General features: G+C 43.7%; 1 protein-coding gene across 2 annotated transcripts in view; it reads left to right on the forward strand.

The window, feature by feature from the left end:
- LOC105032736 (myosin-1) overlaps positions 1–15,488 on the forward strand; it is a 39,244-nt gene that overhangs the window by 7,044 nt on the left and 16,712 nt on the right. For both annotated transcript variants that reach the window (XM_073259352.1, XM_073259351.1), the window contains exons 3-9: positions 13,632–13,733; positions 13,815–13,958; positions 14,045–14,195; positions 14,312–14,339; positions 14,471–14,636; positions 14,734–14,928; positions 15,010–15,094. In XM_073259352.1, coding sequence (XP_073115453.1) covers positions 13,632–13,733; positions 13,815–13,958; positions 14,045–14,195; positions 14,312–14,339; positions 14,471–14,636; positions 14,734–14,928; positions 15,010–15,094 — 871 coding nt within the window. The remainder of the gene's footprint in view (positions 1–13,631; positions 13,734–13,814; positions 13,959–14,044; positions 14,196–14,311; positions 14,340–14,470; positions 14,637–14,733; positions 14,929–15,009; positions 15,095–15,488) is intronic.

Consider the following 15,488-nt stretch of genomic DNA (forward strand, 5'->3'; position numbering starts at 1 on the left):
GTTAGAATTTCTTACATCTTTCTCTCTCCCTCCTAAAGATGAGAGTTAAAATATAGAGTTTGTTCAAAAAAAGAGATATCCATTGTTACAAATTTTTTTTTGAAATGGGGTCATGGCACCCTTTTTGGGTAGGTGCATATCCCACAAATACACACTTAATGGTCCTCAGATCAAGTTTCCTATGATTTTGGTCATAATTATGGACATAAACCATGCAACCAAACAGTCGAATAGGCAGATCAGAGGGTATTCAAAAGTTAGGAAAAAATTTTGTGAAAACATATAAGGGAGTTTTAAAATTCAAAATCTTTGAGGGCATGCGATTAATGAGATGCATGGCTGTAAGAATTGCTTCACCCCAAAGATAGTTAGGAACATTAGTGGCAAAAAGAAGGCTCTAGCAATTTTCAAAAGGTGTCTATTTTTTTTTTCCGCAATCTCGTTTTGTTGTAGGGTATTAGTACAAGAATTTTAATGAACAATACCCTTTTTCAAGAAAAATTGCCCTAAAGTTGAATTAAAAAATTTTCTGCCTTTGTCACTTCAAAAAATCTGAACTTTTTTATTAAATTGGATATGAACCATAGAGTAAAAATTTTTAAAAATTTTAGCAACTTGAGATTTTTTCTTTAATAGGTACACCTAACTAATTCTAGTATGGTCATCAATGAAAGACATAAAATATTTTTTTTCTGAAACTGTAGGAATCCTTGAGGGTCTTCAATGTCATTGTGAACTAATGAAAAAGGTTGTGTTGGCCTATATGGTTGTGAGGAAAAAAATAGTCCTATGTAATTTTGCCAAAGTGCAAATTTCACATTTAAATAAAGATGGATCTTTATTCAAAAATAAATTTGGATACAAATATTTTAAATAGTAAAAACACATGTGGCCTAATCTATAGTGCCACAACATTATTTGATGATCAGTAAAAAAAGAAACAGACTCTAAACAGGTACCCTGAACAAGTCTGCCAGATCGTGATCCATCTTTAAGAAAATAAAGTCCTCTTTCTCTAGCAATACCAATCGTCCTCCTAGTTGTCAGATCCTGAAATTTATAGTGAGAATGGTGAAAATTAGCACGACAATTCAGATCATAGATGAAAACAACTGAGAGCAACTAGTCATATGATCTGTTGCCCTAGAGTCAATAATCCAAGGATTCTGAAAATCAAGAGAGATATTGAATGACACAATTGAATTACCTTGGTGGGCTAGAGAATTGAAGAAATGGTAGAGAATTATGAAGATTTAAATAACTGATACAGTTGCTCTAGTTGTTCCTTCGTGAAGTTGGCCGAGTCAGATCCGACCGATTGCTTCTGAGTATTATCAATGGTGGTTTGAAGAGCTCTCCTATTGGGCTTTTTTTCTGGTTAGGAGGCTTGTCGTGAAGGTGCCAGCAAGTCTCCTGAGTATGCTCTGGCTTCCTGCAATGGTTACGTCATGGCCGTTTTTTTTTCTCTTTCTGCCTTCGGTTTTGGGGTTGCAAGGGCTGAACTTTCAGCTCCAGGAGTAACACGAGACGAGGATGAATGAAGCATAACCTTCCTCCGGCTCTCTTCTAATCGGATCTCAGAGAATACTTCCCTAATAGAGGGTAGTGGCTTCCGACTCAAGATTCTCCTCTTTGTCTCATCAAATTTCTGGTTCACACCAATCAAGAACATATACACCCTATCAACGTCTTCACCTTTTTTGTGTCTTGCACATTCCTTGGGATCCTTTAACTCAACTATACGATATAGGTCCAACTCCTGCCACAGTGTTACCATCTCGTTGTAGCAGGTGGTAACATCTCGATCTCCTTATGATGATTGCCATAATTTGGACTTCAACTCGAAGATTTGGGAATAATTTTTTCGATCAGAATATGTCTCTTTAACAGTATCCTAGATTTCTTTCGCTGTTGAGAGAAATAGATAGGTCTTTGTAATGGTCGGCTCCATGGAATTGAGGAGCCATGCTATAACTACTATGTTCTTTGTTGTCCAAGTCTGAAAATTGAGATCGATTTCAGCGGGCTCTTTGACACTATCCGTCAGATATCCAAATTTGGCTCGATCTTTCATGGCCAACTTGATCTATTGCGATCATTCCAAGTAATTTGTACCATTCAGTTTTGTGTGAATGGTAAGTGGAAGAGTAGATCCAGTAGAATAATTTGCCCCAGGAGGTGTGTCAGTGACAGTATTACTCCTCTCTGTTGTGGCTCCGGATGAGAAGTCTTCTTTGTCTCTGATTGATCCTATCATCACTGTCTTCACCATCTTAGATCAAGAAATATTGTTGAATCAAGATCTGATTGCAACGAAAAAAATAAATTGAAGATGATCAGTAGCAGAACAGGCTTCAATAGAAGCTGGACAGTGGCTGGCCGGTGGCAAGGGAGCCTCTTTTAGAGCTTGTCGGTGGCGGCAGGACCTGTCGCAGGTCTGAATTGCGGCAGCAGAGGGTTTTCTAACCCTGGTTGGCGGCGGCTGGTGATGTTTCAACCCTGGCTGGCGGCAGCTAGGCATTTTTTTAGAGTGGCCGGCAGCTATGGTGGAGCACGGCTAAGGTTGGTCGGCTCTGATACCATGTGGAAAAAAGTCGTAAAAGATAATATTTTTTATTTTTCATGAATATAGCTCTTTAAATAGACTAAAATGGAATAGCTACTATGGTAGCTTTGTAATTGTATCCACATATATATGGAAGTTAAACAATTATGTCTAACAATAGGATAAATTTGATCCTGGAATTTATAATAATCATTACCATAATAGCTATGATATTTATGACCATAATAGCCATGATATTCTGACCATAATAGTCATGATATTTGATTTTGGAATCTTTGAGGTCATACTTACCACAGTAGTCATAATCTTGACAACTCATTATGATATTCACTCATCTTCCAACAGATTAGTAATGCAACTTCATGAACCTTGGATCTGTGGTCACCTTCCAAGCATCGGAGGTGTTGCGGATGAAATTCGTCTCAAGTGGGAGGTGCTGGAGCATGAAGAAGCTCGATTTGTTGACAGTGGTCGGACCTACAAGAAAAGTCCGTTGGAGATGGCTCTGGTGGGGACTCTCCGACGTTCAAATCAGATTTCTCACAACAGGAGGAGAAGAGTCAGTATTTTTTTGAGGGAGAGGAGGCGTACCTTTGGGTTCTCATTTTATCTCTATTTATAAGGCTGGAACCATGGGAGAGCACGTGAATATCAAAAATATTGTCTTCCATTTAGTATTCTCGAGAGTTGTGCCCGACAATATTGTTTCATGGCACGTGGAGGCTGTCTCTATTAATGGCATAAACTGACAAGCGACGGCCAAAGAACGTAAAGGCTGCTATATTCATGATTACTCACATTTATTAATGGGATGATGTGAAGGGCTATAAAGAGGCCTTACGGGGGTTTATAGCCGAAGCTGATAATGGAGACCGATGCGGGGATCGATCAGCGGAGAGTGGGTCGGCAGCCGAAGCAAGGGTCAAGGCCGCTGTGGGGCCAGTAGGTCAGGATGGAGATCGGACGAGTACAAGAAGCACGAGCACTCGTGGGCAAAAGTCGAGTACAGGAGGTTCGGCCTCTCCTTGCTCTTTCTCTCCTGCTACCTTGTCACTATCCTCCTTTTCCCTTGTCTTGCATGGCTTATAGGGAAATGAGACAAGAGGGGGAGGCATCAATGCCTCTGTCAGGCTTGGGTGACCCAGAGTAATCCTTGGAGCACAGGGACGGTCGCTTGTATTAATTGCATGAGTTGACTTTAAGGAGATTTGAGAATGACATGGCCTCGCCTCCCTCTTGACCACATGCAGCCTTTAATAAATGGATGTGATCAGTGCACGGAAAAACATCCCAAGACTATCATGACAAGTCACAGCCTTTAATGACTGGATTGGACTGGACAACGGCTAGAAGGCTCGACTGGTGGCAACCGAATCAAGGATCGAAGGGGATTGGTCTCGGGGGCCGGCAACTAGCACAGAACATCGTGGTAGGAGCCGACGATCGAAGTCCGCATGGTTGATGTCGTCTAGTCCTGCACAGGTGATGCGGCCCAAAGTGATTGTGCAAAGGCTGATCTCTTCAAGATGATAGATTGTAATAGTAAATGGCTCCAAGGCCGATTAGGAGTAAGGATCGGCCAAAAGATCTTCAAAGAAGAAGCTTGAGTCGCGGTATTCTTTGGATCGACATCTGAAGCTCGATAAGCTAGCCTTGGATCGGCCAAGGTCAGATTTCGGTGCAGGCCTTTGTTTGACTTCGGCCTTGGCCTTGCCCCTATCGCTGAGATCGTGCTCGTTTATTTTTGATTGTTGTTGTAATAATATTTCTGCATATCATCTGTCAGGAGCTCTTTCGGTTTGTATCTCCGATGTAGCTGAGATATTACCTCCCTGACGGTCTTACTATTATCTCAATCTCTTCTTCTTTAGGCGCTCCTTTGGAGTAGCTGGTCGGCGAGCTTCCAAGCCAGTCATTAATAGAATTCGAGTAGTACTCAGGATACATTATATTAGACGAAGCCAAAAGTACCAGCTTCTACTACTTTGTAGTAGCCGGGGTATTACCCCCAACATATGCCCCCTTACTCCCTGGTTTGAGCTGGGATCAGGTCAAGGGAGTAATACGCTATTTTCGATGACACGAGTTAGATCTTAATTGTATTTTATTTTAATTTTTGATGAACACAAAATGCTTGTCTTGCGTCTCGGTCGTTTTATGAAGTCTGTGCTCTGCCATCTTTATAAGTGGCCTAGGCCAGAGCCCTCCAGGCTTAGTGGCTTGTTATGATGTGGTGCGTATTCTGATATCCTCATGATGGTCTGATTTGAAGGTGGTGCTCAGGAGTTCGTTGTCACCTTCCTCAAAAAGGTGGCCAAATATAGGCTGGAGCCTAAGTTCGGGCATATATGGACTGAGGTGCATATTACGATCTCTTGCCTGAAGAGGGCTACTTGTTTTTCTGTATATGAGGCTTTGCTACAACATCGGGCCATTCTCATCATGACGACGATGATGATGATGCTGACGCCGGCAATGATGATGTCCATCAGATGCAACATGTGCCTTCGGCTCATGACATGCATGGTTTTGCCATCGATGCATGTTCGGTGAAATTTGTCTCGGGCATTTTTGCACGAGCATTGTGGGTATGGTTTCGGCGTGGGTCATGTGTGTATGTCTTAGCTGGTGGGAGATCATCGGGAGTCATCGTCACCGGTGAGGAACAATATGGCCGAGAGCGAGAGGACGTTGTCTGTTGAACATAGGATCGATGGTGAAGGGATCGTGATGGGTCGCAGAGTGGAGATAGGCCGTGGCAAGTGCATGGGGACCTCAGAGCCTTTGAATTGGAGTTCGGCCTTGAGCTTGCTAGTGATGGTTTGATGTGCCCGAACCCCCTGTGCCCCGCTCGAGTTACAAGATCCCGCTATAATGTTTGGATTAGGGAGCTGGAGGCTGGCGTCACAAACAGGGGGGAGCTCAAGCCGTCGGAGCTAGGGGAGAGGCCAGCACTATGAATAGGGTGCTCGGGTCTTGCTTGGGGGGCGTGCCTCTCGACTCCATGATTCTAAACATAGGTGGGGTGACTCTGGAAGCTCAAATCCGATGAGCGCGTGGAGGGAGCTTTGGATCCTTTGGGTTCGGAGAGTCAGGAAAGATCGGCATTGTGAGCGGGGGTGGCACTAGGAGCCGTCGAAGATCGATCGCATCGGTTGGAGGAAGCCAGCGAAGCACACAGCCATCGGGATTAGGTACGCGTGAGGGATTGTGGCCTCGTTGGAGGCGATTTCAGTGTTGTCAGAAGTTGGGCGCAGGGATCCATGGGCTTCTGCTTCGGGAAGGATCGGGCTGACATCATCGGAGGGGGATCGATGTTGCCTGGGATCGTAACAACCGCGGGCTCCCCTCAGGTATTGGCGTCGTCTGGGGATGGATCGGCTGGCGGAGCTTGGTATGGCTTGGGATCGGCCTTGCCAGTGGGATTCGACGATGCTTGGGGCCGGATACACGTACAGGGATGCACAGAACTTTGGGGCAACGAAAGGCTGCCCCAGCACCATCGATCGAGGGCCTGAGGGGGATTGGTATCGGCTGAAATAGGGCGCGAGCGGGGGGACTAGTCTCCCATGGGCGACTTCGGGGATCGCACAGATCTAAAAGGGATTGGCATCGGGATGGATTGGTTCAACCGTGGGATTCAGCGTCGATCAGAGCGTACGCGGGAGTCGCTGCGATGACGGGAGCTCACGCGAAAGAAACATGGCGGATCGTGGGCTGCCTTGGCGCCACTCGAGATCGGGGCCATCGATGGGTTCGACGCAAGTTGGGGCCAGATTGGCCAGTGTTCCCAGGTTTCGGGTGCCGAACAGGATGTGCGGGGAGGAGAAATGTTGTCGCAAGATGAATGAAGAGAGGAAGACGGGGGTAGTCACTTGCTCTCTCTTCTTGCGCCTCTTGTTTTTTTGGGTGACTTCGGCACTGGTCGTGACTTCGACAGCATCGGATGCGACGGCCATGACGGGGCTTGCCAATTCCAAATTGTCAAAATTTCGAAGCCGTTTGGGGAGGTCAGATGTGGGCGTAGGGAGCGCAGTACCGCCTGTGGGTGACTTCAGGAACGATGGTCATGTGGATCTCAGAGTTGCTTCGGGTGGCTTCAGCTTCGTTATAGGCGACCTTGGTGGCGATGGGGACGCATGCGTGGAGATGCCGAATCAATCGGGAGCGGTTTCTCATGTCAAAATCCATCCTTTGAGCCCTTGTATGCAGAAGAGGGGAGCACCGACTCTCGATGCTTTTCCATGGGAGCTGGGAGAGAACACTTGGATTGTGAGTGGTGTGTAGCTTGCCCCACCCTGATATTCGTAACTTCTTTGTCCCATCCCACCTCTTTGCCTTCCGAAAGAGCATCTCTTAAATGTATTTGTTAAGAGACATGGGAGAAATGTTCTCATATGCACGAAAGACCTGATATGATGGAGGTTTCAGTGCTGCTAATGGCCGATTCAGCCAACAAACTTCGGCACGGATAACTTCGATGCCGTTAGACATGAGGATTCGTGTGGGGAAGCTTCGGAAGGGCTTCAGAGGCCTTATTGTTGACTTCGGTCGGCCATGGAGCCGCACGGAGAAACTTTGGCCGTGTGTGCGAAGTGCGCGAAATATGGTGCCGTGGATGACTTCAGCTGTGCAAGGAGCATGCTGACTTTGACGCCGCAGGTGACTTCGGCTGCAACAGCTTGCAGGGGCAAGATCGGCTGTGGCCAGCGTGTCGAGAAGGATCGGCCGCGCAAGGTGCGTGAAGAAGGGTCGGCCGCATGGGAGACGCGTTGGGATAATTGGCCATGCATAGAAGCGCGCGGTGAAGCTTCGGAGCCTCCGATCTTAGCTCTAGCAAAAGACCGTGTGCACACAAAGGCACGTGCAGGGCTGCTGTGGTACCTCGGCTCAGATGTTCAGAAGCCGTTGTCCTGCGAGGAAATAGGTGGGGGGTTTAAAGGTCTCTTATCATATTTGTCCAACCTTAAGCTTAACCTGGATTCGATATGTGCGCGCAGGGAGTGCGACTACTCACGGGCTGTCTCGGTGTGGGGGCATGGCGCATGTGTGGGGAGCTTGACAAAATATAAAGATAATTATGGCATTTTGTACACTGGTGGCGTCTCCAGTAGCGGACTTCGGGGCTGTTAAAGGTCAGATCAGTTCGTCGGGTCGCTTGTGCATGCGGAAGAAGTGCGGCCGCTCATGGGGTTCGCACATAGATGGCCTCGTCATAGTTCGAAATCGAAAACATATGAGGTCTCTGTTCCAGTAATTTAGCTAGTATCAATCAAAATATTTTGAATTGGAACTTTTCACCTTTGCCTGTATTCATTGCTTTGGTCTCTTTGTGTTGTTGCATTTCAAACTTAAATATGTTTAAATTTTGATCTGGGAGGTCCTTTACCTCCCATAAGAGGGGGTCTTCGGCTCCTCGGGTCTTCAGCCAGTGGATTTCGGCTTGCATCTTTATGAGTGTACTTCGTCCTACTCTGACCTAATCTTCTCCCTCATTGAAGAGTGGGATCCTCGATCGCACTCTCACTGAATAGTGGGGGCTTTGGCTGCACTCCCACTGAAGAGTGGGGGCTTCGGCTGCTCTCCCACTGAAGAGTGGAGGCTTCACTGGCTCTTCCACTGATGAGTGGGGGCTTCGACTGCTCTTCCACTGATGAGTGAGGGCTTCGACTGCTCTTCCACTGACGAATGGGGCTTTGTTGGCTCTCCCACGGAAGAGTGGGCATTTATACCCTCCTTCTAGTTTGGGTTTGAGTTTTTACCAAGTGCTCAAGGATCTGTTGTCCTGTAAGAAAAAATAGAATAATGAAAGGGGCTTAGATGTTTATTACCATAGAAGTTTATGAATTCTATTAGAGAGCTCTTGGGTCTTATTTGACTCATCAATTGCTTTGGCTTGCACTTGAGCTTTGCCTCAATTTGGGCTTATTTTTTCTTTAGATTGACTTGATTCTGAACTTCGGCTCGATCTGGATCTGACTTCGGATCGGTCAGAATCTGACTTTGGATTGGCCAATTTTTAGGCTTTGGATCAGCTTGTATCTGACTTCGGATCGATCAGGATCTGATTTCAGCCTCAGCCTTAATTTGGGTGCTCATAAGACTGCAGCTTGTGAGATTTTCTTTAAGAAGCTCCCCCAGTCCAATAGCTTGATGATAGACCAAAAAAGGTTTCGTGCAAGTCTTTTGAAGCTTGCTCCCTCTTCTGGTCGGGATCGCATGCCCCTTGTTCTTAAGCTTTGTTTCTTCTGAAAGCCGGCGGAGGGGTTTATGGGACCGCCTTCGATGGCTAACACAAAACATGATTTCCATTGGAGCTTGTGCTGGCTGGCGTATCTTGGCATTAAGGCACCTCAAGGACGCTCTCTTTGATAACATTGTGATAAGTTGCGTGCTCTTCCCCAAAAATGGGCAGGTCCTCCTTCTGGCATCAATATGTCGCGGATGAAATTCGTCTCAGGTCGGAGGCGCTGGAGCATGAAGAAACTCAATAAGTCGATGGCGGTCGGGCCTGTAAGAAAAGTCTCCGTTGGAGGCTAGCTCAGACCAGGAAGTAGGGGGGCATATATTGGGGCTAATACCCCGGCTACTACAAAGTAGTAGAAGCTAGTATTTTTGGCTTCGTCTAATGTAATGTACCCTGAATACTGTTCGAATTCCATTGATGGTTGGCTTGGAAGCTCGCCGATTAGGTGCTCCAAAGGAGCGCCTAAGAGAAGAAGAGATTGGGATAATACTAAGACTGTCGAGGAGGTAATATCTCAGCTATACTGGAGATACAGATCGAAAGGAGCTCCTAACAGATGATATGCAGAAATATTATTACAACAACAGTCAAAATAAACGAGCATGATTTCAGTGACGGGGCGAGGTCAAGGCCAAAGTCAAACAGAGGCTTGCACCGAAGTCTGACCTTGGCCGATCCAAAGCCAGCTTGCCAAGCTTCAGATGCCGATCCAAGGGATACCGCTACTCAAGCTTCTTCCTTGAGGATCTTTTGGCCGATCCTTACTCCTAATCGGCCTTGGAGCCATTTATTATTACAATCTATCATCTTGAAGAGATCAGCCTTTGCACGATCACTTTGGGCCGCATTTCCTGTGCGAGACTAGACGACATCGGCCACACGGACTTCGGTCGTTGGCTCCTACCCCGACGTTCTGTGCTATTTGCTGGCCCCGAGATCAGTCCCCTCCGATCCTTGATTCGGTTGCCACCAGCCGAGCCTTCTACGCAGCTGTCCAGTCTAGTCATTAAAGGCTACGACTTGTCATGATGGCCTTGGGATGTTTTCCTGTGAACTGGTCACATCCATTTATTAAAGGCTGCAGGTGGTCAAGAGGAGGGCGAGGCCATGTCATTCTCAAATCCCCTTAAAATCAACTCATGCAATTAATACAAGCGACCCTCCTGTGCTCCAAAGATTGCTCTACGTCATCCAAGCCCGATAGAGGCATTGATGCCTCCCCCTCGTCCCATTTCCCCATAAGCCATGCAAGACAAGGGAAAAGGAGGATAGTGACAAGGTGGCAGGAAAGGAAGAGCAAGGAGAGCCTGAACCTCCTGTATTCGGCTCCCACCCATGAGTGCTTGTGCTTCTTGTGCTCATCCGATCCCCATCTTTGCCTACTGGCCCTGCAGCGGCCTTGACCCTTGCTTTGGTTGCCGACCCACTCTCCATTGATTGATCCCTGCATCGGTCTCCATTATCAGCTTCGGCTATAAGTCCCCATGAGGCCTCTTTATAGTCCGTCACATCATCCCATTAATAAATGAGAGTAATAATGAATATAGCAGTCTCTACGTTCTTCGGCCGCCGCTTGTTAGCTGATGCCATTAATAGAGACGGCCTCCGTGTGCCATGGAGCAATATTGTCGGGCACAACTCTCAAGAATACTAAATGGGAGACAAAATATTTTTGATATTTATGTGCTCTCCCATGGCTTCAGCCTCCCTTATAAATAGAGGTAAAACGGAGACGCAAAGGTATGCCTCCTCTCCCTCAAAAAAATACGGGCTCTTCTCCTCTTGTTGCGAGAAATCTAACTTGAGCGTTGGAAGGTTCCGCCGGAGCTATCTCCGACAGGAACTTTTCTTGCAGGTCCGGCCACCGTCGACTTATCGGGCTTCTTCATGCTCCAGCACCTCCGACCTGAGATGAATTTCATCCGCAATAGGAGGCAAGAGTTCAAGAGTGAAGATCGAAAGTCCCAAATAGATACCAAAATCCTACAGCTTGCTAGTTGGCAAACAAATGTCGGATTTTTAGAAATTTAAATGTTATTATCAACATCAGTAACAAAGTCTAGGCAATAACATACCCTAGGAGTTATGGATGTTGGGAGTTAATGATTTAGATAGAAAATTATTTGGATGATCATTAAAGACATTATGTGCTATCTAACCAACAAGATCTAAGAAAAGGAGAAAATTCTAGAGATTAAAGTATGCGCATAACTTCTAACATGCATTGGCTATGAATGAGCTTCATTATGAGTTGGGAAGTATAGACAGTTTTGGGTGTTGAATTAATAGTGCCAACTTGATAATATGTCTCTTGGAATTTATTTATTACTTCTATGGTGTCATTTGGAGTTTTTAGGTTTATTATAACAAATTTGTTACAACCTAGGACCTTACGCAAAAAAGCTAGAATATATTATTTGGGTCCTTGGTCCTTTATAAGTATCCAGGATCTACCCCGTACATAGCCAATATGGGACTAAACATATCCTAGCATACTTAGGATCTACCCAGTGCATAACTGATGTGGGACTAAACACACGCCTGCATGGGTTCTCATAGTGAGCTTAACCATTTTCTTAGGTTGGAGGTCACGAGGTGCAAAGATGGCCTTTTGCCTTTTAAAGAATATGCCGAGAAAATTCTTGCAAAGTTTAATATGTTGGATTGCCAGCCATGGCTTCTCCAATGGAGAAAAATCTCAAATTGCGAGTTGATGTTGGAAAGGAGCCAAAGGATCCTCATGTTTATCAGATGTTTGTTGGGAGCTTTTTTACTCAACGATTAGGAGGTGTGATGTCTCTTTTCCAGTGGGTGCTATTAGCCAATTCATTTAAAAGCCTAGAAGGCCTCATCTTGATGCAACAAAGAGGATATTTTGGTATCTGAACCACTTTTTATCATGTGGTTTGTTTTACGAAAAGTTGTTACTGTTTATTTTAGCTGTCTTCATCGATGTGGATTTGGCTGGTGATCCATCTACAAGGAGATTCACAATGGGTAATACTTTTTAGCACCAAATTTACTATGGTTTTGTGGAGCAGCAAAAAGCAACCTACTAATGCACTATCAAGCACTGAGGCAAAGTACAATGCTGCTACACTAGCTGCACAAGAGTGCATTTTTTATTAACAAATTGGTGGAGATTGCTTGTGACAACCTTAGCACTATCTGATTGCTTCTAATCCTATATTCCATGCTCGGACAAAGCACACAGAACTTCATTACTATTTTATTAGAATGGATGTGTTGGAAGAAGTTGATCTTGTCAAGATGGACACTAGTGACCAAGTCGCTGATATTTCCGCCAAAGCTTTGCCCAAGGAAAAATTTGAAAAGTTTGTGGCCATGTTAGGCTTGATTTCTCAAGTTGGCACAAAGGGAGAATGTTGAATTAATTGAAAGGATAGGTGACCGGGTTTCAAATGGAGGGAATGGGTGCGTGTGGCCTCCTGTCCCATCCCCATTAATGGTAAGGCCTTTCTTTTTTTTTGCTCTTCACATCATCCAAATGGGGCAATGGGTTGATCGTTACCTTTCTTTGGCTTCATCAAGATCTGCACACATCGGAGGGATGGGGACCTGACCGGATTTGGGCTCAAATTTGGTTGACCTGAGTCTAGTCCATCTCTTATTTATTAATACTGTAGTGTCTTTTGGAGTTTCTAAGTTTATTTTTGTGGTCAATGTCTTTTAGAGTTTTTATGTGTCTCTTGGAAGCTTGTGTATTCGATTAAGTGTTAATACATGCGAAGGGTCATAACTTGCCTATATGAAGGTAAAACTTTCATTTGGTGCATAAAGAGTTGTTATCCAAAAGTGTCTCATTCGTTCCACTTAACAGGAGCTGTTGCTTGGTTTTTTCTCTCCACATTCTCTTTTACTTTGTCTCTTTTCTCTTCAATCCTGCAAGTGGAGCTAAGTATGCTACACTAAGGGGAGTGGTGCCTTGCACTCGCCACATTGGGAAGCAACTCGTTTACCTTTCATTGCCTTTTGAAGCTTTATCTTATGTCAAGTGAAAGAAATTTCACACATGAGCAACAAGCACATGATGGCTACAATTTTTATGGTGGTGAGTCATTTGGCAAAGGTAACACTACCATTGTCATAGTAATCCAGTCACATGTATCTGATTGAAGCCTTTGCGATGTGCCTTGCTAGTTAATCCCTGCACTTTTTATTCTGAGAAACTTCAGGAGCTGAGTTGGATCAGCTGCAATGATGGCAAAAAAACTACTATTGGGGGTGTTAAATTCAACATATACAATTACAGTGTGCTATGACCCTCTATTAAAGTATATGAACACTAGTAAAGAAAATGGATAAAATTATAAAGTGCAATTGTGTAACATGTGCATATCAATGACTCTGTAAAAGCATATGTTATTGCCAATATAAATAAGAAACATCATGAATTTTCTGTATTTTTCACTTTTAATTTGCATTTTGATGCAGAAAAGGACTTGTTATGTCCCATTACTTGACAAACATTCAATAGTCTAACCAGTTAATAAATCAAAACTTGTGAAGGTTTATACATGTGTATATTTGCCCTGACAGACACTGATGCATGATTGATACTGCTGATCATGCGTTTCTTGATGCTGATTTGTATTTGTTTTCTGAATGGCTCATGTTTTATAATTATAGTTCTGGTGGCTTTGAACTACAAAGCTAAATAAATATCCATTTCAAATGCGACAATGAACTTTTAATAGTCTGAATGGCTTTAAATTTTTTTTCTCCAGATTTCATCTTCATTGCGTTCAACTAAAACTGCTTTGACTCATACACAGATGTTTGTCCCTTCTGTTTCAGAAAATGAGGGTTTGGTGCTGCCTTCCAGATACTAAGTGGGGGTTAGGGAAGATTCAATCAGTTTCTGGAGGCGATGCTAATGTTCTGCTGTCCGATGGCAAAGTGAGGTTTTAGTTTGTCTGTTCCTTGATAAGCATTCAGACAAGTGGCATTTTTGTTCTTATTTAAAATTACTCTGCTCAGGTTCTGACAATTTCTGTAGAAAATCTCTTGCCGGCAAACCCAGACATCCTTGATGGTGTGGACGATCTTATACAACTCAGTTACTTAAATGAGCCCTCAGTTCTTCAGAATCTGCAGTACAGATATTCTCGTGATTTAGTTTATGTAAGCATTATAGTTGCTTGTCACTCTTGCACCGTTTGATTTTTGCATACATATACTGATTTGCTTAATTCCTTTCCTTTTTGTAGACCAAAGCTGGGCCTGTTTTGGTTGCAGTTAATCCCTTTAAAAAGGTTTCTTTATATGGAAATGATTTTGTTTCTGCTTATAGGCAGAAACTTATGGACAGTCCACATGTCTATGCAATAGCAGATAGTGCCTACAGTGAAATGATGAGAGGTGGAAGAATATTTTCCTTGAAAATTTGGTAGTTCTATGAATGCTAATATACTTTTAAGTCCTTGTACATGAACTTTTATGTAAGCGTTTAAAATATCTTCTTTTGGGTCCTGCAGATGGAGTAAATCAATCTATCATCATAAGGTAAACTCTTTGTGTTTAATCTCCAAATAGAATCATGCTATTAATTTACTTGTCTGTTTTTCTGATAGATTCATGATTTGCACGTACATTTTGGTTAAATTACTTAGTTGATGGAACTTATTTTGAATCAGTGGTGAAAGTGGAGCTGGAAAAACTGAAACAGCAAAAATTGCGATGCAATACCTTGCTGCTCTTGGGGGTGGCAGTGGGATAGAGTATGAGATTCTGCAGACGAACACGATTCTGGAATCATTTGGAAATGCAAGAACTTCGAGAAATAACAATTCTAGCCGTTTTGTGAGTTCACCTTGCACGTTGAATTTCTTAAGTTGTACTTCAAAGTTGAAGTTATCTGCTGAATAATCTACAATGTATTTTCTCTGATGTGATGCAGGGGAAACTGATTGAAATACATTTTAGTTCTGCTGGAAAAATTTGTGGTGCCAAGATCCAAACTTGTAAGCATATTTTTGCAATTCATTGCTTCTTTGCAGATGTACTAGATAATTTCCATAATCTTTCAGCTCAACTAACAAGTTTCATTTACCATATCCTGTTGGTCAAACACCTAGCAGTTCTACTTGAAAAGGTATTGACCTGACAATTAATACTTAACCTATATGCTTTGTGCTGTTCTGAAGATTAAGTACCTTATATATTGTTCAAGCAGTCCAGGGTGGTTCAAAGAGCGACAGGGGAAAGATCATACCATGTTTTCTATCAACTTTGTGCGGGAGCTCCTCTCCATCTTAAAGGTGGTTATGCTGTTATATTAATTGTTGTCACTGTTAAAGGGTTTTACTTTGTCCGGACACAACCATTTGTGTCTTTTACTTATGTTCCACTTCATCCACTTGGTATTTCTACAACACTTGGAAAATATGTAGCAATTATGCAAATTGTGGTTATATCTGATGTAAAGATTCATGAAGAGAGGTGCATCCAAATCTTCCTCACAAGAGGAATCTAGATTTCATATCATGTGTTATGTTTTATGTTTTGCTGGACAGATTATTGCCATATTGTTCTTCATATGAAGCACACATTCCTTGAAAATATCAACTTGTAGTTACTGTATTACAACTGGTTTAAAGGGTGACTTGATTGTAGCTACTGTTTTCCGCTGTTTTTGTTTTGGAATTCATTTTC

The sequence above is a fragment of the Elaeis guineensis genome, chromosome 6 (genome assembly GCF_000442705.2).
Source record: "Elaeis guineensis isolate ETL-2024a chromosome 6, EG11, whole genome shotgun sequence".
Lineage (NCBI taxonomy): Eukaryota > Viridiplantae > Streptophyta > Magnoliopsida > Arecales > Arecaceae > Elaeis > Elaeis guineensis.